The sequence below is a fragment of the Drosophila willistoni genome (genome assembly GCF_018902025.1).
Source record: "Drosophila willistoni isolate 14030-0811.24 chromosome XL unlocalized genomic scaffold, UCI_dwil_1.1 Seg141, whole genome shotgun sequence".
Taxonomy (NCBI): domain Eukaryota; kingdom Metazoa; phylum Arthropoda; class Insecta; order Diptera; family Drosophilidae; genus Drosophila; species Drosophila willistoni.
In genome coordinates, this window is record NW_025814052.1 from 14,330,859 (window position 1) to 14,353,523 (window position 22,665).

The window sequence follows — 22,665 nt, forward strand, 5'->3', positions numbered from 1 at the left end:
TATAGGTGCACATTGCGTATACGTAATTTTAGAGTTCCATTAAAGTATTTACGTACACCTTCAAGTTAGGGGAAAAGGTGTGTCCAGGTTGGCTCCTTCTCCAATCAATGGCAGCCATTTGAAGAAATGGCCAAACGGAAATTGATATCACTCAACTATGTAATATTCGATGGGTAAAAAGTTGCGGTAAAGGAAGTTGCATTGCATAAAAGTTTGATTCTCTATTAAGTCGATGTATCCTTTGAACTTCTCTCTGTCCTTTCGCTTCCAAATCCAACAAGAAGGAGATCCTAAGAAAAGCTTCACTCCCCTGCCCCTCCCTCCTCTCCCCAACACACTCACAGCAATACTAAAACAATGTGCTTTAATATTAAAAAGAAAAAAAATTAACAAAACAGAATAATAAAAAACATAATACAAAAATATACAATAATGATAATAAAACAAATAAATAAACCAAAAGCAACATTAAACAAATAAATGAAAAGATTTAACTTTGTTAGATGCAAAACGAAATAAACTTTGTTTTCTTATGAACAAATAGTAAAATAAAGTTGAATACAGAAATAAAAACTATTATTAACACGAAATACATATATATATATATATGTATTTGTATAGGTATATCATATGCATATATATCCCGATATGCTTCTTTTATACATCATTTGAAACATACAAACAATAAAATTAAATAATGACCATTTAAACAAATTATTTATATATGTATATTATACATATATCTACAAAAACATTGATATATATAATATATATATCTACAAAAAATAAACTAAAAAACCAAAAAAAAAAAAAAACAGAAAATGACAAAATTTGTTCAATAGAACATATTAATTATGATGATTTTAAAATCCTGTAAAGAAATTCAAGGACAATTCTTAAGTTTTTGAAATTAAAATGGTTATTTTGCCGACATGAAAATTTATAAGAAAATTGCTAGAGGAAAACGCGCATTATTATTAACTAATTTACAATGAAATATACTCTCTATAATATATATACATATATGTATATATACACACGCACACACACACACACACACACACACACATTATGAGTATAGTATATACATACATACAAATACACATTATATCTATTATATTGCAAAGAAAACAAAAAGAAAAGAAAAATAGTAAGAAAAAAAGGAAATCAAGCGAAATAAATTTTAAAACAATGAAAAGAAAAAACACTAAAATAAAAAACAACAAAACAAAAAACAACAAAAAAAGAAGAAACAAAAAAAAAACATAAACAAGTATTTTGTCTTTTTAAATTGGGGTAATTACAAACAACTTATAAGTACATAGACAAATTTAGAAAATATCCTTTTTAACTTAAAAAGGATTAACAAAGGAAATCAAGCTTAAGATTTAGAAATTAAAGCAGTCTTAGAGTTAAACTACAAAAAAGTATGAATAGTTATTGCCAAAGGAAGTTTTGAGGCTTCATGAAATTAAGGTCTAATGGAATATTTTTCAGTTCTTTGGCATTTTTTGATGTCGCTGGAAAAGTTAACTTGATAACTTTCGTAACTCAGAGCTGAAAGCCTTTGCTAATCCTGCTATTCAGCTAATCCAGCACTGGCCCAATATGGTCTTATCCTAATTACTGTTATCATTGAAGCTCTTGTAATAATAAGTATACGAAACATACAGTTATCTCTGTCTGAATGTGAGAGAGAAAAACAAAGACATACATCAAGGTCATCTTCATCTCCTCCGTCAGCATCAGCATTATCACTATCATCTACTTTTGATAGATACTTTATGGCATTTAATCATGAACCTCTTCCCTTGCTCCCTCAATCATAATAAGATACTTAGCCGCATTGGAATACTTACGATTGTTTCTACCTATTATTGCTTTGTGGTAATTGGACTTCAGAGCAACTTATGGCATAGCTTCCTTATGAAATTCAAACAGATATAGATCAGTTTAAGATTGTATGTATATTTACCATTCGATTTTGACATAGTTTTGTTGTTGTGGCGTATGCAACGAGTTTTCTCTGTGTGTGATGTGTGTGTGTGTGTGTGTGTGTGTCCGTGGATTGGTGGTATAAAACTTTGTATGAGCAAAATTGACAAAGAGACTTTGTGGCAGTAAACAGTTGGTATTTTTGTTCATATAAGTAAGTATATATTAAATATTGAAACAATTTCGTGTATTTATTTTGTTTTCTCTTTTTAATTTCTTTCTTTATATATATATATATCTACATATACAGACATAAATGTGGGTGTGTGTGTGTATGTATGTTTTAGCTTTTTGACGTTGCATTTGCTGTTTAAATTTAATATAATTACATATATCTTTGCACTATATGCTAAACTGGAAGGAATGATTGCATTTTAATTGTTGGACACACAAAAATTTTAAAATTAAATAAAATATAACTAACATATCTATAGTTCTTTCTGTTAACATAAGGAAAAAAATTGACAAAACCAATTAAACATAGTATAAAAAATAAATTAATTTTCATGCATAATGTAAAAGTAGAGAGAGAGAGATATGGATAGAGAGATTTTCAATGCTGTTGTCATTAAGTCATTCTCGTTTTGAGTAGAAGTTTCCTCCTCTTATTTGCAATCCAATCAACGAGGTTGACAGCAAAACTCAAGAGATATACATAAATAAAAACGAAGAATACAAATTTCTGACAATGAGTAAAAACAAACATTGCTTACTTAAACATAGTTTTGGTAGTTTTCTCTTAAAACTAGTTGCTCGGTTTGGTTTTTTTTTGTTTGTTATCTGTTTCTCTTCTTTTGTTTAGTTAATTTAGTTTGTTGTTTATCTAGTAATAGTAAATACATACATATTTCCTTTTTTTGGGATAATCCCATTTAGACTTAAATGCTACGCAGCTAATGATTATGATGTTTATGTTTTAACGGGGAGGAGTATAAAGAAATTAAAAATTGGGAGCAAATAATAATACTAATAATAATAATATAAAAAAAATGATGGAGGATTTTTTAAATCGTTAAACAAATATACATTCTAACAATCGTCGGCCGATGTAGATAAATTAAAGCTTTGTATGTTTGACAGTGTCCGTCCAATAGTTTTGTATTGTCATCGCCTCCAGGGAATTGAGAAACGAATCATTGTCCAGGCTATACATCTCATCCGAGTTATCCTATACCAAAGAACAAAGAGACAAAAATATCGTTGATTAGTATTCACATTTACACATAGGCAAAGGCATTCAGGAATCGATTGATTATGATTTCTGAGCGTGATATCGATTGGTTTTCTGAGTGCCTTTGTTTGTTGTTGAACGAGTCCTTACACTCACCCGCATCGTGCTATCGTCAATATAGACACTTGAATCGGGTTCACTCAGTGCTTGTGGTTTATTGAGATATCGCCTGCGATATAGGACAATGCCAATGGTGCCCACTGTGCAGCAAATGCCAAAAACTGTAAAGCAAATGGCTGATATGGCCCCAGCATCCAGAAAATAGGTTCTCTAAGGGCATAAAACACAAATATTTATCACTCTCTCTCTCTGTCTTGTTAGTCTTTCTATCTGTAGTTTGCCTTACCTGTATGGCCAGTGCCTCAGAGGAAATGTTACCCTCATCGTTGCCGCCACCATCATAGCCGGATGCGGCAGCAATACTTGGGGCTGCCGATGCCGAACGCGTTAACAGACTTTTGGTATCGCTGGAGAAATTGATGTAACGATTGATGTGCTTGTATTCAGCGGATAAGACTTTCGATTTACGCGATCGATGTTCACTTTCGGCCCGTCGTAGTTCATCCTCTTTGTTGGCATTCTCCAAGGTAAATGGGGCCTTCTCACCCAACAGTTCATCGCTTAGCCATTCGGTATTGATTTTTGGTGTTGATGGAGTTGCCGATCCCCCACTAATCAGTGGTGATATTTTTGTTGTTGCTGACGTTGCTGCCGTTGTTGTTGTTGTTGTTGTTGTTGATGTAGACAACGATGAATTTGATGTGGATGATGATAAGGGGGAAGATGATGATGAAGTGGCTGATGTTGTTGTCGTTACAATTTCTGATGCTGAACTGGTTGCAGCCAAAGTTGTTGTTGTCTTTGAATTTGAGGTATTGCTGCTGCCATTTGTACTGAAAATTAAATGTATTGTTTACTACCTTGTTAATGTTATGTTTTATAATAACTTGATAACTTACCTAAAATTCGTATAATTGTTGAGTTGATCTAATGTAAAATCAGCTGAGCGCTTAAACTCATACTGAGACAATTGTTGTTCATCGTTTAGCTCTACAACGGCTTGATCCTCGGACTCATTGTTCTCGTCCTCCCCGTCCTCGTCCTCCTCCTCCTCCTCGTCTTTGTGATCAACATCTGAAAGTGTCTCTCCCATCGACGTTGTGACCATTGAAGATCGACTGGCTGCCGTTGTTGGCCTTAAAGTCAAATCCATGATGTTACTCTGTGTGGCCGTTGACCAAGTTTGGCTCGCCGTTGTCTGATATAATTTTGTTGTATGTAATAGACGGTCTTCTGTTTGTCCCATCTTAATAATCTCTGAACTGGCATCATCTCCTTGTCCCACTTTAATAATCTCTGAACTGGGATATGTGTGTGCGGCAGGCAACAATTGGACTAAGTCAAAAAAGAAAAAAGGAGATGATTTGTACTAAATTCTTCTCAAGAATAATGAGATCACTCACCACCTAGCCAGGTTATCCAAAACCAATGTGACCACCAATAAAACGTCATGATGCGTTGCGTACTACGATCTTATGACAACTATATGGGAAACAACGCTGTAAGAGATAAGGAGAAAAAGATTCGTCGTATAACTAAATGAGTCATCATATCAATATGCCTGATGCCCCCTGCCCCCTGCCCCCTGCCCCCTGCCGATGCCCATGCCGATGATGAAGTCATCGACAATATTCTGTTTTGCTCACAAAAAACGAGTTTCCAGACACGATCTGAGAGGAATTGCCTTTTTTGGCCACGGGGATAACCATTGCTAAAACTGTTCGAAGGTCGTCGACTTCCTTTTGTCTGCCATCATCTCTGTGGGCTCATCTTCTTATGCCCAACCCACATACAGTAACAATAATAATAACTAAATTAAGAAGTTGTTGTAACTTTTGTGCTTAATTATAATTGTTACTTGTGCTATAAATGGCATTTACCATTTTTGGAACATACCCCCTCCACCTCACACACACACACACACATACACACACACCCCTTAGACCCAGCTGAAGCGTCTTTATTTGCGTTTCAAACGAAACAAACGAAACGTTTCATTATTAAGAAAAAATTGGTATCTCCAACTTAGTATTTGGGTTAATGTCGAGACCAGGCATAAAAGCCAAACTGAACACGGGACAACTGAACCGTGGATTGAAGTGTTCTAATTTTTGGTTGTTGGTCTATTTCTCGTGCTATTTTGTTTTTAGTTTTTTGCCAAGCTGATAAGATATTGTATAGATAAAAAACAATAGGTTGATGTGTCGACAAGACTATGAAAACGAAACCAAAATTGCACAAATAGTTATAGGGATTTTATTTAGAGGTAGAGCCCAGTGTAAAAGCCAAGTTTAGAATTAATATAAACATCTAATTCATTTGGAGGACTGGGATTTACAATGGATTACAATGATTCAATAAAGTTGAGTGACTATTTCGAATCAATTCTCAAATAAGGAAAGCTTTTGAGATATTAAATACTACTCTGAACTGAACACTCGAAGAAATGCTCCATCAATGGCTGGGATCACTTTTTTTATGGCCAAATTATGAACTCTTTTTATTGACCTAGGCACTGCTTACATACATTTGTATACACACATGTATGTAGGTACTTATTGTTGGTTTTTATGGGCTCATGAATATTGCGTATACGCCACATGGTCCATGAAAAAAAACTGCGACACTTTGTGCATAGCATGAGGCGTTAAAGGTCAACCCGAGTGAGTGTGTGTCTCCCTCTTCCTCTCTCTCTATCACTCTCTGTGTGTCTATATTCTGTTCGCTTTTTGTGGCATAATGAAAATTCTAACAGTTGGTTACAAATTGAAAACAAAAGCCACAAGAATAAACAAAAAGAGAGGGACAGAGAGAGAGAGAGAGAGAGAGAAAACGCACAAAGCATAAATTAAAAAACTTGCGAACCGTAACGAATGACACCATACTCCGAAATCTTGAATCTAAAAGTTGGATTCGGAATCTGAACCCTGCTTTAAGCATGAAACGCTTGAGCAAATTGACGAAAAGCCAAGATTTTTGTGGCCAAATGAAATGGAGTTAAAGATGGTTAACTAAATAATAATGGTTAAAGCACAAAGCTCATCATTATGATCATCATTAGATCATCTGATGACCAAGCTGAAGGCAATGAATAACAGACTTTGATACATGATACCCATAAGACTATTTGTGAAAACGAACTCAAGGCTAAAAACTTCTCTCTTGCCCCGTTTGCCACACAAAAACAAAAACCCTTTGTTTGTGGCTCAGAGGCTTCTCTTGTGTCTGAGACTTTTTGCATAATGGCAAAAGCGAAAACCAGGCAAGAAAACTAGAAAAAGTCTAGCAAAAGCAAAAGGTATGTAAAAACCAGATGCACTTTCATATGCGAAAGTTAAGTACACGAAAAGTGGAACAACTGGCAAGTGAGGAGGGGGCACAGTGCAACAACATTCATTCAAATGGTAGAAACAGAAAGGGAAAAATTAAGGCAATGCAACTAACAAACGACGACCACCACCATCGGTAGAAAAGCCAACCAACCTTCAAACCTTCAAGCGACACACAAAAATGAAAACACAAGCAAAAATTGAAAAGGCGGCAACCAAATTGAAATAATTAGTTGCAACAGCACAATTATTATGCAAATGCCAACAACAACAACAACTTGGGAAAGAAGGGCCTTAAAAGGGGGGAATGGTGATGGTGGGTGCGGGACGGGGGCGGGGCGGGGGATGGCCATACATACATATGTTAGATGTCGTATGGGAAAGTTCACGTTTACTTTCTAATGCCAGGCCAGGCGGCACGCGATGTCACAATGGAAAATGAAAATGGGAATCGGTTTGTATGCACATATATATGATTGGCAGTAACTTGGCTAACTATCTAACTGCTAACTAGAAACGTTAATCTCAATTTAAGACAAAAACTAATGTGGCTTCTTAATACAATATTAAATATTAAGGACATTGTTGAGTCTATTTTGATGATTATGATGATACCTTGATAGAAGAAAAGATTTCCAAATTAGACCCCAAAAGGAAACAACACTTGATTAAGCATTTTCTCGCCACAAAAAAATGTATTTTCAAAAACAAAAAACAAGCAACCTCTGAGATCTAGTTAGATTTGGAATAGTAGTCATAATTTCAAAAGATTTTTAGGTATAAAGCTGGGTGGGTTTGGAGATTTCAATCAGTTCTAGATACTCTTTAAATACAATCGGTCAAAAATATATTGTAAAACCTTCTTAACTTTTTTTTGGGTTTTTTCGTATGCAAACTTTTTGCTTGTTCTCACCTTTTAAACCGCGTTAACACGAATATTTCTCACCAAGTGAAACCGCAATTGAAACAAAAATCTTCTTAAACTAGGCTAAATTTATAGATTATATTGATCCATTCATTCAGAATGCAGAGCGTTGCTAAACAAATACGAAAATCATCAATTGATTCGCGACATTCAAAATCTTCATCCTCAACGGGATGGCAGACGATTTCCGTTTCGGATACAACAGCACAACAATCACAAGCCGAAACTCAGGTCCTTTCCGAACTGGATTCACCCTTGCCGAGTGCCATTGACGAGGAGCCAACCACTGTGGAGGATCAGAGGCTAAAGCAATTGTTCCGGAATCTATCCATCAACGATCAATTGATATTGTACAATGAATTTCGACTGTTGCCGCAGGCCTGCAATGCGCTGTGGCGTGCCAAGTACAAGAAATTGGATTTTCGTGAATTGGAAAAGAAACTGAGTGGCGGATCTTTATGCTATTTTCTCAACTATATGATGGATCATTTCAAGTATGTATACTTTCAGGCCGATCGTTTGCAAGCCAATCTCAATGTGCTAGAGAAGGCCGGGGTTAAAACTTTGAATAGCGTGCAACATTGTGAGCTCTTGTTGGAGCCATCGGGAACGCGATCCGCGTCCGACTCCGAATGCGAGTCTGTGTCATTTCTAAGGTCCAAGTTGATCAAAGGTGGCGATGGCGAGGGCGATGTGGCAACGGAGAGAAACTCATTCACCATGGCTCAATGGCCATTGCATGCCTTGCCGAAGCTTCTGCGCAATTTGCGCCGTTTGAAAGTGCACTGTGACGTCCAAGTGCATTTCATAGAGCACTTTGAGAATCTGCAGCAACTTATTCTCTATGCGTATATCTCCCAGACGGCCCTTACTGGCATATTGGAACGCTGCACTCATCTGAAGCGTTTCTTCCTGAAGGCAGACACCAAAAATCTGCATATCCACAACATTGGTAAGTGTCAGGAGTTACAGGATATCTCGCTGCCCACACGCATCTTCCATATGGAGCGCGAGGCTGTAATGGCTCTGCCCGATCTCCAGCTATTGGAGCTCACACACTGTGAACGGGATCCCAATGAGACATTGGAGTGCCTCCGTTTCGTATTGGACGAGCAGCGGACTGCGAATATTGAGATAATGCAGTTGGATTGCAGTTGCTTTGACGGACCCCGTTGGATGCGGCAGGTGGGCCTGAGGCAGTGCAGCCGTCTACGTGGCCTAGTTCTAATCAATTGTCAGTTTAATGATCGTGAGATTGCTGACTTAGAGATGCCCGCTGTTCAAAAGTACTTGGTCTTTAGCAGCTGCCACGATCTCAAGGAATATCAACTCTTGGACATGGTCAAACGATGCCCAAAGCTATGTGAACTCTATCTAATCGATTGCCCTCAATTGACTGGCCAAGTGCTGCACGGTATCTATCGCATACGCCGTAGCGAGACTGTCGATTTTCCTCTCAACATTGTTCTTAGTCGCTGTAACCAATTGCGTGAAGACTATCAAAAAATGGTAAGTCAGTCATACAATATGGCCAAAAGCCGATTAACCTGGCATTTTCTTTATATTGCAGTATGCCAACTATTGGTACTTTAAGTTGCCTTTTATTAAAGTGGAGCGCATGCAAGAAGAGAATCGAGCCATTGAGGATATACAAATTTTCTTTTACAAAAAGGATCAAGACATGCCAAGTCATTAAAAATGAAGTTTCATCTTTTAGTTAAACCAAAATGCCTGAAGAACGATTATCTCTTAACATTTACGTTTTATTGTTAAACTTTTGATCTCAATGGATAATTATCCTGAAATATAAATTAGTTAAATAGTTCCAGTCCAAGAAATTCAAAACTTTATTTATTTTCTAACTCAATTTTCATCAAGGTAAATACATGCCATTATGCAGTTTCAATTACAATTACTTCCTCTACTTAAATATTCATGTTTCTTTCTTTTCATAATTATTTTGAGAGTATTTGGTAATATTAGAAAATGAAATTGTCAACTCACTATGCAATGAAGATGATGGACACAATTGATTTCTTTCTTGAAAGCACTTTCTTTCACATTGAAAAGTGAAATTTTTTCATTTTGTTTATTGTTTGTTGGTGCTGAGATTTATTTCCGATTTGTTTTCTGAATGGAGTAGAAGATGGGGGGGAGGGTGGAATCTACGATTACAATGAAGCTAAAAGTAGCAAAGCAATTCAACACTAAGACATTCTTCTTTGATATAACGATAGATATCATTTTTCTGAACTAAAGCCAGCCCACTCACTATGTAAGATCTAGTTTGATCATTTTGCATATGGTTTTTGCTCGTTTTTGTATTATTTCGATTGCCGTCTGAACAATGCTTTTGTCTAAAGACTGTCTGGGCATAGCTACATACATACATAGTTTTTGCATTTCACAATTTTTGGCCTACACCATTGGAGGAATGGAGGAATTGTTGCACATATTGTGAGGTCTTTGTTTTTGCATTGCCGGATTGGACATCTTCGCATAGTACGACTCAGATTATGTATGTATGTACATACGAGTATATAGTCATATACATATACAATATAGATAGATACTTACAAATTTTTCTATTAGTTGGTAAATCTCTTTTTTAGTCCTTCTCTTTGCTGGCCAACTGCAAGGAAAAATAGAAAGAAGAAATTCGATGAGAATAAGAATCTTGAGTAGAGAAGGAAAGGAATGCAGCTGAGTTGATGTTGGCCAAAATGTGAATATACTCAGTTTTTACAGAGTATAGATAAAAGCAGTCTATCATATAAGTATGTACATATTTATGTAGACAAAAGTAGATTCGTCTAACAATCTAAAGGGGCATGCGTTTGTATAATTTTTGTTTTTGCTGCTGCTGCCTGCTGCCTGCTACGCCAACTTTGATACACTCAGTTGCGCTACACTGCGCTCGGCTGCGGATTCTATTAAATTCAATGATCTTCACCAGCCGGTATAATACTTAATTCCATACCGTGGAGCATATGTGTCAGCAGGCAAAAACTAAAGACGCAATAAGGTAACAAAAAAAGTTAATAACGAAAACCAACGAGAGAGAAAAAAAAAAACCACAAAAAACGAAGGAACGTCACACCTTTTGTTACTTGAGAAAGTGAGCCAATTTTTGGTTGTTCTACTGCGATGACTTTAAACATTGCTGCGAGTCAGGCGAACCCCAAAACTGACTTGGACGTGACTAGAATTCTATATAAGGTGTGCCAGAGACACGCCAATATATATATATGTATATATATACATGTGTATATATAAATAGAAGTGGAAGTAGATATGGAAATGGGTTTGGGTTTAGGTCTGGGTTTCGGAATGAAGATGTTCGCTCATAAAAATAAACACTCAATTTATAATTCTTTTGGTAAGGAAAAGGCTTCTTCCACCCACATAAGTTCAATTCTCGATGTCTCGATATCTAATAGTTTTCTAAGAAACAAAATATATATACACAGCTATGTGTTCAGTGTAAAACTCTCATTTTTGAAATTCAATCTTGTTTGTTTTCTTACAATTTCAGAGTCTTATTCAATCTTTATGACTAATAGTTAGTCATGCCACTTAAGGGCATGGGGGATATTTAATGCGTAAACAATTAAGTTTACAGCAAGTCTGATCTCTTGATCTGGCAAATATATTATATTGTAGTAAGAAGTTCATCATATAGCAATGATGAATCGACCATATAGACTTTGTAAGCTAATATCTATATATATTTATCGTATATAGTTGGATCCAAAATGGTAACAAGTGACATCATGCAAGAATAGTTGTTGAATGCGTTAAGTATTGGGTATTTGCTGTACTTTAGCAACAACAACAACAACAACATATACTCATTGTAAAACAATTCACCAACAAAAGTATGCATTGTAACACAAATTTCAACATCATCAACATCACATAGCGTTAATTTGTGAATTTCTGTATTCCATAACCTGATTTAGCACTAAACAGAGAGCACTAAATGGAAAGCCAATGCCCTGTACACATGTGTACAATGGGACGTATGGGTAGAATGTCGCTTCCGGGCTTTTGCCCTCGGCCTGGGCCAACTCGAATCTTTCCCCATAGTAAATAGACTCTGTTTCATTTTCGATCGAAAAACAAAGGGTAGCAAAAAGTGAAATTCTAAGTCATCAGAAAACGACAATACACAAATTTGAGAATGAGAATGCAGAGCACGTTCGTTCTTACCCTAGGCACCAGCACCACCTTCAACACAACAAAAACAAAACACACCAAAGTCGTATCGTCGTCGTCGTCGTCGTCGTCTGTGCTTCCAGCTAAGTAAAGAAGAGCCAAACCATCGAGCACTTAATGTCAGACGTGAGGCGAGATATGTAAAACTACTTAAAACCAGAGTTTATTATTTTTTCTCTTTTTTTTTCTTCTGTGTCTCCATCTCAGAGACTGGAGACTGAATTGAGTCATTTAGCGCGCTTTGTCATTATTATTTTAATTTGTAAATTTGAAATTTTTGCATCTCTTACTGTTTGGTGGCTAATACATAGTATTGCATTGAATGGCAATAGCCAATTGGTTCATTCAACTTGTTAATACGACCGACGCGGCACGCTAATGATTTGGCAACGGTAAATGGCCTTAAATAGTCTCCCCTCAACCCCCCCGACACTTTATCTTACACTACTACTAAACAGTTTATATTTATGGAGTCAAGAAGAGTATATTAGGATTTCTGAAATTCTACTGACAAAAGATTCGGCCATTTGTGGAGAATCAGTTTTATAAAAGTAGGAAGTTTTACATAATTTTCATTCCTTAGGCTCACTCCTATTAATATGGCCAAGAGTGTATATTAGAAATTGCTAAGAAACTCTAGAAAATTGAAATACTAGGTATTTTAGTCGTCGTTAATGGCATTAAGGTTTTTTTTTTGTTTTTGGTTTTTTATGTTTTTTTGTTTAAGCATTTGCCAAATTTTTAATAACCATATAATTAAGACAGTGGTCAGTTGCATAATATGTGTGTTCGATAGCCAAGTACATACACACATATGTATGTATGTATGGGTGAGTGAGAAGTGCCTAATACATTATTCTATAACCCTGTCCCCTCTTTGATTCTGTGGCTAACACAAAAACTTTCATTTGAAAATGTTTAATAGTTAAATGACTACTTGCAATCTAATTAATGAAAAGCCATTGAATTGTTTGATATCATTTGGCACGCAAGCACAGTTCAACCTCAACCTCACCCCTCCCTAGTACCGACTCTCTATTATATTTCAAATTGCAATTGAAATTTGATGTTATGCAAACCGTAACAGAAGCAACTCTATCAGCAGCAGCAGCAGCAGCATCGATGGCCAAAAAAAGTAAAGAAAAAAAAAACCTTTCTACTGGAGCAGACTTTTACTTTCGGCATTTCGTTAATTGCACTACTTAGCCAGCGGGCGGTCGACTTTCCCAACAGCAACAAACACAAAAAAAAAAAAGAAGAAAAAAAAGAAGCACAATGAACAATAATACATAAATTTGTTGGATTGTAAAACTTGTCAATAGTTTGTCTTTGTGCAAATTGATTGATTTTAAGTGACATAATATGAATTTGCCCCTCCTGCTAGACATATCCCTCTCTCTCTCACTCTCTATCTATCTATTATTATTAATTATAATTAATCAATTTGCCATCTCATGCCTAATCATAATCATAAGGCCTATACATGATTTCCTAAGTAGATAATTGCTGCCCCCCCCAAAGAAGAGGAGTGAAGAAAATTAAGTATGAGGTGAGGGGGATGGGTATATAGGGGGTATATCAACAACTTGATCATTAGTCAAAATGGTTGGTAAACATACATCACAAATACATAATGTATAAGCAGATATACATATATATTTAGTTCCTGTTTTACGGTTTTGGCCTTCTCCATCTGCGTGTTTCTTTTTTTGCCTTCGCATCCCATTGTATTCCGTTGCGGATATAAAACTTTAAACTGTAAATTATATACCTAGATATGAGACACACACACACATAATATCAGAGATGTATGTTTTTTTCTTTCTTCCTTTTCCCAATTATTGCAACTTCAAATAAAATTTGCCGAGATTCACATGGAAATTTTGCATACATCTGCGAGATCTATCAATATCAATTATGACTTGTATAATAAGTTCTGCTCTTAAGGACATTATGATATATCAACAAGTGAAGGTTCACATTGATCAGATCTGTCTGAAAATATACTTAAAATTCCATCTAAAATATATACTTAAAATGTCTTATATCAACAAAATACATCAATAAAGTAAGGTTCACCGATCGTTGAATATATCCTGCATATTTTGGATGGCGTTTTGAGATCAATTGGATCGACAAGTGTCCTAAAAATAAGAAAAAAGTAAGCTGTACGCCCACTTTGAAATCTTTCTTCTGGAATGGGAAAAACGTCTATCAATTGTGGGGAAAATTGTTGCTAAAATATATTTGCATATGCATATTGATTTGAACATTAATTTTCATTATTATTTGATGTTCGATTTCAATTTTGGACCAGCTCCAAGGCACGATGGGTGGAAAATGTTGACCCATGCACGAACACTCATATGAAATACTTAAAAATATGTGTATGACTTTCTTTTGACTTATTTATGATTCGGTTTTTTCCTAGGCAAGTGCAAGTGAAAGTGTCTGCAATTGCAAAAATTATGTAAAATAATCAATCAATGAACAAATAAATCAAGCAGTCTCCTTCCTAAGAGAGGCAGAGAAAGACAGAGAGAGAGAGGCCTTAGCTAAACTATCTAATAAAGTGTTTGGCGTTAATTTTTTTGCCATTGTTTTTTAGTTTTTTTAAGGGAAGGGGAACAAAAGTACAAACAACTAGGCAAAAGTGTCATGGATATGAAAAAGCACACACACACACACACCATAAACCCAAGCTAGGCTAGATAGATAGAAAGAGAGAGAGAGAGAAAGACAGAGAGAGCGAGAGCCAAGCGCAGTTACATCCGCTGCACACAACGGTACGTATGAATAACGTCAATTGAATTGACAGTTTAACAACAATTACATAAGCGAAAATAGGTTGGGAATGGAATGGCATGGAATGAGATCGAATTATAGAAGGGGGTAGAGTGCAAAATTTTCATTCACGGACTTAGCTAGGCCAAGTGGTCAAGTGAAATTCAAAAGAACTTTATTCTAACCCGAAAACTTGCAACTGACTAGACACAAAGAAAGACCATTTGCCCCTCCGCCACAACGCCCATGGATAGGGTTGGGGTTGGGGTTGGGATGGGACCTCATTAAATGCTTTGAGTGAAACGTAAATTAAGCTAATTTTTAAACCCCTACCCTACCAACCACCCCATGCTTCCCTTGCGATCTCCATTGCTGTTTGTTATCTAATGCTGTGCAACATGTGTATGTGGCACAGTGGTTCAAACTTTAGGAATCAAATAAAGTAAACGCCTCATCCAACTTCTGAGCACTTTTTAAATGAATGAAATGTGCATCTTTCTTTAAGAAAATAAGCACTTTAGTATAAAACACGATTCTAAAACGAATGCTGGGGCTAAATTCAACTTTTTAGATATGCTGTTTATCTTATGTTAGATTTCCTAAATCTACAACTTCTTCAAAGAGTACACATATAATAATAACTGAGACAGCACAAACAAAAAATAAAAGTATATTTATAAATGATTCTAAAGTTATCATTAACTAATACAAATGTCTATAGAAATTTACAATAAGCAAATCTAATCTTGCCCACTGTAGCCTCATTATAATTAATAAATTGTTTACAATTTGTAACCAAAAGAAATGCAAAACATAAAATCTCACACAGGTGACGATTGTTACACATTTTCTATCCCCTGTCCCCGCCTACTCAAATTGCCCTTGGAATCGAATGGATTTTAAAACCGTATTAACATAAATTTCCGTCCGTCGGGCAGATCCAATCATTTTTTGTTTTCCATAGATTTTGTGTGTTTGAGGTGACAAAGCGATTAATCGTTACAATATACAAAAAAAGATAACAATAAATACCATAAATAAGCATATCATTGCTTTGATGGAAAAATTATGATGAAGACATCAACAAAGATGTCTTTCTGTTGTTGTTGTTGTTGTTGTTAATGCGATTTGGCAATACTATTTTTTGTAAAGAAAAAAAAAACCCAAAAGACAATGAATATTGTGCATCTTGCACCTTTAGTGCAACGGCATTTTTCAAGGCTCTGTCAAGTTTTCCCATGAAGCCCCATGATGATGGCCAAATAAATTTGACGGCTTGCTCGGCTCGACTCTAGTCAGTCGGAAAAGTAAGTAAATGGTTATTAACAAAAAAGAAAAGGCTATATAGTTGTAATATTGTTTTTACTTTGTCACCTGACAATGACATTTGAGTTCGAATCGCAAAACGTTAGTTAGTGTTTCCTCTTAGCTTTTTGTATCAATTTAGCATGCGTTTCATTACTGCAAATCATTGTTGTAATCTCTGAAAGTTAATTTAACTTTATATGTGAAAGTGTTCATTAAAATCCCTTAAAAATCTGAAACATTAAACCTATGAATATATTTTCATTATATTATATAGATATTTGAGTTACTGATCTGGCTAGACAGACCGAAAAGTCTGATGAAAATTAACAATACATATGTTCAAAAAATGCTTTTTTCGAGAATGTCAAATTTACATTCGATGTCAGCTAATAAATATACAGGTTTTCATTGTTGTTGTTTGTGGTCTTATCTTGGCGGCATACACCTGTACGAGTAAGTATTAATCAGTTATGACTCAGAATCGGTATTGGGAAAGAGTAAACTTTTTATCTCTGACATGCATATATAGATTGTGGATTAAATCGATTAGATTCGATGGGGCCTAGTCAAGTACATAAACATACAGATATGTATGTATGTTCCTTTATGTACATATATGATAAAAATGCATGACTTTTATGGCATTCGCGTAACACAAAAACAGATTTGGTTCATCAGATGGCACGTGCTTTTGTTATACATCTCAGGCCTGACACAATTCGGTTTGGAAAATTTGTTTGATAATAAGGCGGCTTTTGTTTTGGATGGCGTCTTGAATTTTTTGGTATTGTTTTGTTTTTTTTTGGATAAACGGCCTTGATGAAAGTGTAGCCCTATTTGATATTGATTGCAATATCTTGAGATGAGTTGAACGAGGTCAATATGAGGAGATCCCACTTTTGGCCAACATCTCAAGTTCAAAGTCGAGGAGACGAATAAGGAAGTTTACTTATGCGCAAAGTTAATAAACAATAACAACAACAACAAAATTAAAATTAAAATATGGAAGTGGACACGGCTGTTGCTGCTGTTTTTTTTCAAAATTTGTTCACACGATTGAAGAATTGAAATTTGAGAGATTTAAGAGTCAAACCTTCAGGCCATATGATGTATGTTCATATGTACACAGTAGCGGATCTACGGGGGGTGAAAAAGGGGAAATTTCCCCCCCCAAAACTCCGAGTCGGATAGACAATCAGAGTTTGGTTATGAAATTTTACGTGGTCAAACAAATTTTTGACTTCGATTTCCCCTCCCAAAATCGAGCGCACGATCCGCCACTGTATGTACATATGTATAATTATGATTATTGATTTTGTACATATTTAACAGTTAACAATTTGCTTATTAAACAATTCATGCATTCTTTCCAATTGACGGCAATTGACGGCCTTGGCCTCAATTCGGGCACGGAAGACAAAGCATTAGGCAAGCAAAGATAAAATCAGGACAGAAATATATTGTCATTGTCCATAGAAAAGGTTCTTAATCAAAAAGGGTCATGACTGAATTAACCCAATTTCATAGTTTTAATTTCAATTACACTCAAACTTGGCTGGATTTTGTCGGATATCTGTGGGATCTAATTGCTCTAATTTCATCAGAGAATGTAAAGAGAAAACCAAAATACGATCGCGATAGCGATAAATATGTCCAAATAGTTATTGGATTGTAATTTGTTTGGCAAAATGATCTGCCTAGAATAAGTGCATTATTTGTAATTAATTGTAAGACAAATGCTGCTTAATAAAATGCTCCATTTGAGGAAGCCAACTATGTTATACTTGGCACGCTCCAGCAACGGCAGCGGCAGAGGCAGAGGCAGCAGCAGATCTAGCAGCTGATTCAGCAAACTGTTGCTTCTATTTACTTGACTGGCTGCCTGCCTAACTGAGTGGCGTCTATAGAGACCCGGCCCAGTCATAAACTGGTTTAACGACTTTTGGTGTTTGTTCTAGCCACACATATACATATATATGTATGTATGCTATTAGACTATAGTAGAGTACTTGCTACACACACACACATTCTATTCTCTAGATGGCGGCAAAACATGGGGATCTATTTCTTGCTATCTGTCTCATTTTTGCTTGCACTATATTGCACTTGGACTTGAAATATATGTAAGTGAATTAAATGAATGGCAGCTAGAAGCATTTATAATGATGACTTGGAACGATTAACTTCAAGTTAACTCTCATCATCATCATCATCATCATCATATAAGTATCTACTACTAAATGCACCCATGTATATGTGTATGTATGTATGTTGCTCTCTATGTATTAAGTTTAAAACAGAATCAGTGCATGGAAGTTGGCAAAGTGTAAATGATTTAATAATACAAGTAATCATTTTTAGCTTTAACGGTAAAATCAAAGGCTAAGCAACAGACAATTGCAGTTAACGTAAAACAGTTAACAATACTGTAAAAGCAACAAAAACAAAACGAAATAAAAGTTCAAGTATATTGTCGATCGTTTAACACCTGCAACTAAACTATGCTGCACCCTCTCCCTCCACCCCCCCTCTTTCCACTCTATTGATTCCGGTCTGTTGATTGATATACTTATTTACAAACACTCAAAACATTCGTGAATTGGAATATTAGGCCAATTATCACAACTACGTTCTAGAATATAAACTATTCTCAATCTATTGCTGGGAAAGTAACTAACTACTTTAACCAAAAAATTAATTTATCTATCGAATCCTTGTTTAACTAAGCTTTATAAATTGCCTACAAATATATGTACTGATAGAGGTTTAATCTTATCTATTTAAAAGACATAGGTACATATATTAAAATAGGAACAACTACGCTCCAATAACAAAAATGTTAATTATACGCATATATCAAGAAAGTAGAACTTTTTTTCCCTTGTCTTTGCAGTTATCAAGTAGTAAGAATAAATTCCTTCAGGCATTTCCTTGTACAAAATGTTTAATATAAATTAACGTTAATTCTGTTTTTCTGTGTTAATTGTTGAATTTGTTAATCAGGAGCAGTCTTCCTTACGCACATGCACACAAGGACATTGGCACTTTTGTTGTTTGACTTTTGACTTTATTGATTTTTTGTTTTTGGCTAAAAGACAGAGACAGGTTCACAGCCCACACATATACACACACACAAACACGCACACAGTGACAGAGAAACACATACATACGCAAACGCATGCAGTGGCAAACACACCCTTTATAGCCTGTGTATCCCTGGGATACCAAAATTCTCCAAACAGGCCAATTAAATGCATTTGCGGTGTCAAGTATCAAAGAAGAACAAAAAACAAAAAAAAAAAGGATAAAAAAAATAGATTCCTTTGTACTCGCCAATAAATTGCAACTCACTTTCTGCTATTGTTATTGATAACGCTTTTTATTTCGGCTTAACCCCTTTTAGATATTCAATTAACACACATCGCGAAATAACAATAACAATAATAATATAATTTGGTTATTTTTTCGTAACAACAAACGCGCGCGCACCCGTGCGACAATGGCAAATAAACAAATAAGTAACGACTAAAACAACGTACTACCAATCGATTATAACGACACACAAGTGTCGATACATTATCGCCAGGCATCGATAAGTATGTGAAAAGTCGATTGATTATCGGTGCAATCAGGCTTATCGACAATGAATTATCGACGTGTGCATATTTATCGGTTAGGTTATCGATATAAATTATCGGAGATGGTTATAAATAAATGTAACATACTTTTGGGCAGATGGTCCGCTATCACAAGGTGGCGTTATCATTGTAACGGAAATTTAAAAATCAGAAATTCTTGTAGATTTCTTTAAACTAACTATTTATTTATGTTGTTACTAAATTCAATGAATATAGGTATATTTCTTTATGGAAAGTTCGTTAACTGCTTATGGCTGTGCAAAAATGTAACAAATATGAATACAAGTAATTTTTATTTAATAACAATTCAGATTCAGCAATGATAAACTTAAAAGTATGTACATATATACTCGCAAATGTATAATTGTTGCGAATTAATAGACTCATATATACAATCGCACAGACACACACACACATGTATAAATTATTTACTGTAATGTAAATAAACAAAACCTATTCGAAATACTTAGCAAAATGCTCTTTTACTCTCGGGGTCGGCCCGTAGATATTTCACACGAATGGAATCGCCAAAAACGAAACAATAACAATTTCTGGAGGAGAGAAATACGCTGCTTTTCTGATTTTTCACTCGATCCATGATCATTGGCCGGTCGTCATCTCCATTCCAAAAAAAAAAAAAATATAACAAATTCTTGAGTTTCGGGATTTTCCATTTGTTGTTGTTATTGTAATTTTACATACATATATTTTTGTTCGCCCCCTTTTCACAACCTGCAATTGTTGGTAATAATTATGGCCATCTCCATGACTTCTGCTGCTGCGTGGCATGCAACAAGTCGCCTCAAGCGTACCCCAAGAATAACCGTTACAAATATGGATCGCAATTATAATGGAACAATGGCAGCTGCCGTAGCAGCACCAACAGCAACAAGTGTCGGAGGCGGGGGAGTGGTTAAAGCAGTTACCAGTGCAGTGCAACCCAAATCTCCTGACAGCCTGACAGCTCTAATGGCCAAAAAGAGTATAACATCCATGTCCGATGAGGAGATCATACAGGAGAATCTTAAGGAAATCCTCGATTTGAAGTCACGGGTGAGTAGAGTTTCGATTTGAAAATGAGTCATCATGGAATATTGGTTTACCCTTGGAGATCAGGCGAAAGAGAGATTTGATATGCGCGCTCTGGAAACATTAGGGAATGTGGCTGCAACGTTCGTGCACGTTCCCCGTTTCCATGTCCATGTCCGTGTCCGTATCCATGTCCGTGTCGATGTCGGTGTCCGTGTTCATGTACAACGCCATCGTTTTTGCAATTTGGCGCCGTATGCAAAATATTTACTATATCTATACCTATTGTGTGTATATTTGTATATATGTATGTATGCATGATCATGATTTTCAACTATAAACAATACAATTCGAATTTGGTTTTTATGGCTCGCACGGTTAGCCAGCTAGCCAGGTCCACTCGTTGCATGAAATGAGTCATAATTCTGAGACATTCCCTGCCACAAATTTTTCAGCAGAGCATCAATGAGAAAAACATATCAAACAACTTTTTACTATCATCTATTTTTTAATTTACCTTTAGGAGGAGCGGAAGGCTAACGGACGTCTGGTGGCCGTCATAGTGGCGTCTCTTGGTATTTAGCAATTTAAACAATTGATTTTCATGTATATATATTCCTGGTAATTCCATGTTTAGTGATCTTTCTGGCCATTTATCACGCCTGGATACAAAATTTGGGAGCCATGGCCGGGGTTTTAGTGCCAGCTGGAATTATGCTCTCGTATGGTCTTTGGGTTGTTGTTCTGGCCAAGAGGGATAAGCATAAACGAGCCATGTTTGTAAGGAATAAAACCTTCAGTATTATTGGCAAATCTTAAAAACCAAAAAAACTCTTGCAGGAACGGCACATTGAGGAGGTGGCTTTGAAAAACAAATGCGAACTGGAGGACAAACATTCACGTCTGAGACATTCATCCCCGGAGGCAGATGCAAGTGCGTCCAGTAGTTTACACTATGTCAATGAACTGTTGCCAATGCCAAAGAAACAGAAGCATAGACGTCACAGGCAGCGCCAGAGGCAAAGAGATTTAGCCGGAACAGGCCATGGCCACGGAAACGGAACCGGAACGGATGCTTCCTCGTCAGAGGTCACTGTACATCGGAGCGGTAAAAACGGAGCCAAAAGGCCAAGTTTCAGGCAAAAGCTATTCGGACAAACCATCGCCCATGTGAAACTAGTTGAGATGCAGGGCGATAGCATTGATTCGAATTCTACAACGGATACAAATTTGGATCCGGCAGAGAAGCGAAAACGATTGCAGCGTATGGACACAATGCTGCCCATGCCGCAGGTGGTGCGTATGAGTTCAGCGCCGTAGAACGATTACCTACGAGAGGTGTGGAGCAGGGGTCGCGGGGGACATGGCCTTGCTATTGTATCGAGAGAGTAAATAAATGTATTGTAAAAAATATAAACAGGAAGTACGATTTTATAAATAGACAAGAAAAAGAAATAAAGAAACACACAACAAATAATAATAAAATGAATCAAAGGAAGGAAATTGAATCAAAGAAACTAAAAAATTAATTCCTAAAAGGAATTTTGTATATTTTTGAAGTGGCAGATTTTATTTTAGTTTTCATGTTCTTCTATCTTCTTGGCAAACATTATTTATTTAATATTGGCATTACAATAGATATTTTTATAATAATACAATAATTTACTATTAATAAGCTGTTAAATCATTTAATTACTAACAATAAGATTAATTTGTTTTCTAATATTAATTAATAGTTTAAAAATTATTGATTCTATTTTTGCTTTAAGTGAGTTAATAAGATTTCCATAAAAATTTAGTTCCTCAATTTCCTTAACTATAATTATTAATGTTTGTAGCCTTTTGTAATTTAAACAATTTATTAATTATACAAGCAATATTATTGAAACACAATTATCAAAGGCAATCACACTAAATGCATGATATTTGAATAAAATAAATACATCAACATATCGCACATATTCGAATTTAATTTTAGACCTAGTAGTTTTGATTAAAAATGTTTAAACAAATTTAATTGTCTTTGGAGTACCAATGTTTATCGATAACACATTTTTTGAGAGTATGTACTCAATTTCGCGTTTGCGCGCTCATCTATCGGTTTATTTAGCCTATCGATAACAAAGTCGAGTGAATTTTCCGCCTTTA

The 22,665-nt window shown here is 35.7% G+C and overlaps 3 protein-coding genes across 4 annotated transcripts; 2 read left to right on the top strand and 1 right to left on the bottom strand.

Moving 5' to 3' along the window:
• Window positions 1-2,984: 2,984 nt before the first annotated feature.
• Window positions 2,985-19,355, bottom strand: LOC6641185 (uncharacterized protein DDB_G0271670). Of its 2 annotated transcripts, none has more exons than XM_002064374.4 (7): window positions 19,202-19,355; window positions 10,118-10,172; window positions 4,690-4,785; window positions 4,186-4,621; window positions 3,573-4,119; window positions 3,323-3,496; window positions 2,985-3,163 (listed from the first exon to the last, which is right to left on the bottom strand). In XM_002064374.4, exons 3-7 carry the CDS (start codon window positions 4,736-4,738, stop codon window positions 3,053-3,055), a joined length of 1,317 nt encoding a protein of 438 aa, XP_002064410.2. In that variant the 5' UTR covers window positions 4,739-4,785; window positions 10,118-10,172; window positions 19,202-19,355; the 3' UTR covers window positions 2,985-3,052. The 2 variants fall into 2 exon arrangements, with proteins under 2 accessions (XP_002064410.2, XP_023031060.1); XM_023175292.2 differs by having other exon boundaries at window positions 3,317-3,496.
• On the top strand, window positions 7,396-9,378 carry LOC6641186. The gene is made up of 2 exons (XM_002064375.3): window positions 7,396-9,049; window positions 9,111-9,378. The coding sequence occupies exons 1-2, from the start codon at window positions 7,640-7,642 to the stop codon at window positions 9,234-9,236; spliced, it is 1,536 nt and encodes a 511-aa protein (XP_002064411.1). The 5' UTR covers window positions 7,396-7,639; the 3' UTR covers window positions 9,237-9,378.
• A 728-nt stretch (window positions 19,356-20,083) lies between the features above and the next one.
• Window positions 20,084-21,982, top strand: LOC6641187. The gene is made up of 4 exons (XM_002064376.4): window positions 20,084-20,541; window positions 21,041-21,092; window positions 21,155-21,297; window positions 21,358-21,982. Exons 1-4 carry the CDS (start codon window positions 20,242-20,244, stop codon window positions 21,835-21,837), a joined length of 975 nt encoding a protein of 324 aa, XP_002064412.2. The 5' UTR covers window positions 20,084-20,241; the 3' UTR covers window positions 21,838-21,982.
• Window positions 21,983-22,665: the final 683 nt, after the last annotated feature.

Excerpts from the sequence above, each read along its gene's own strand:
- LOC6641185 (XM_023175292.2), bottom strand. The coding sequence starts at position 4,738 with ATGACGTTTTATTGGTGGTCACATTGGTTTTGGATAACCTGGCTAGGT. Across the intron at positions 4,622-4,689 it reads TTGGATAACCTGGCTAGGTG|TCCAATTGTTGCCTGCCGCA; the intron begins GTGAGTGATCTC and ends TTTTTGACTTAG. Across the intron at positions 3,164-3,316 it reads ATAGCACGATGCGGGTGAGT|GATAACTCGGATGAGATGTA; the intron begins GTAAGGACTCGT and ends TCTTTGGTATAG.
- LOC6641186 (XM_002064375.3), top strand. The coding sequence starts at position 7,640 with ATGCAGAGCGTTGCTAAACAAATACGAAAATCATCAATTGATTCGCGA. Across the intron at positions 9,050-9,110 it reads GTGAAGACTATCAAAAAATG|TATGCCAACTATTGGTACTT; the intron begins GTAAGTCAGTCA and ends TTTATATTGCAG.
- LOC6641187 (XM_002064376.4), top strand. The coding sequence starts at position 20,242 with ATGGCCATCTCCATGACTTCTGCTGCTGCGTGGCATGCAACAAGTCGC. Across the intron at positions 21,093-21,154 it reads CGTCATAGTGGCGTCTCTTG|TGATCTTTCTGGCCATTTAT; the intron begins GTATTTAGCAAT and ends TTCCATGTTTAG. Across the intron at positions 21,298-21,357 it reads AGCATAAACGAGCCATGTTT|GAACGGCACATTGAGGAGGT; the intron begins GTAAGGAATAAA and ends AAACTCTTGCAG.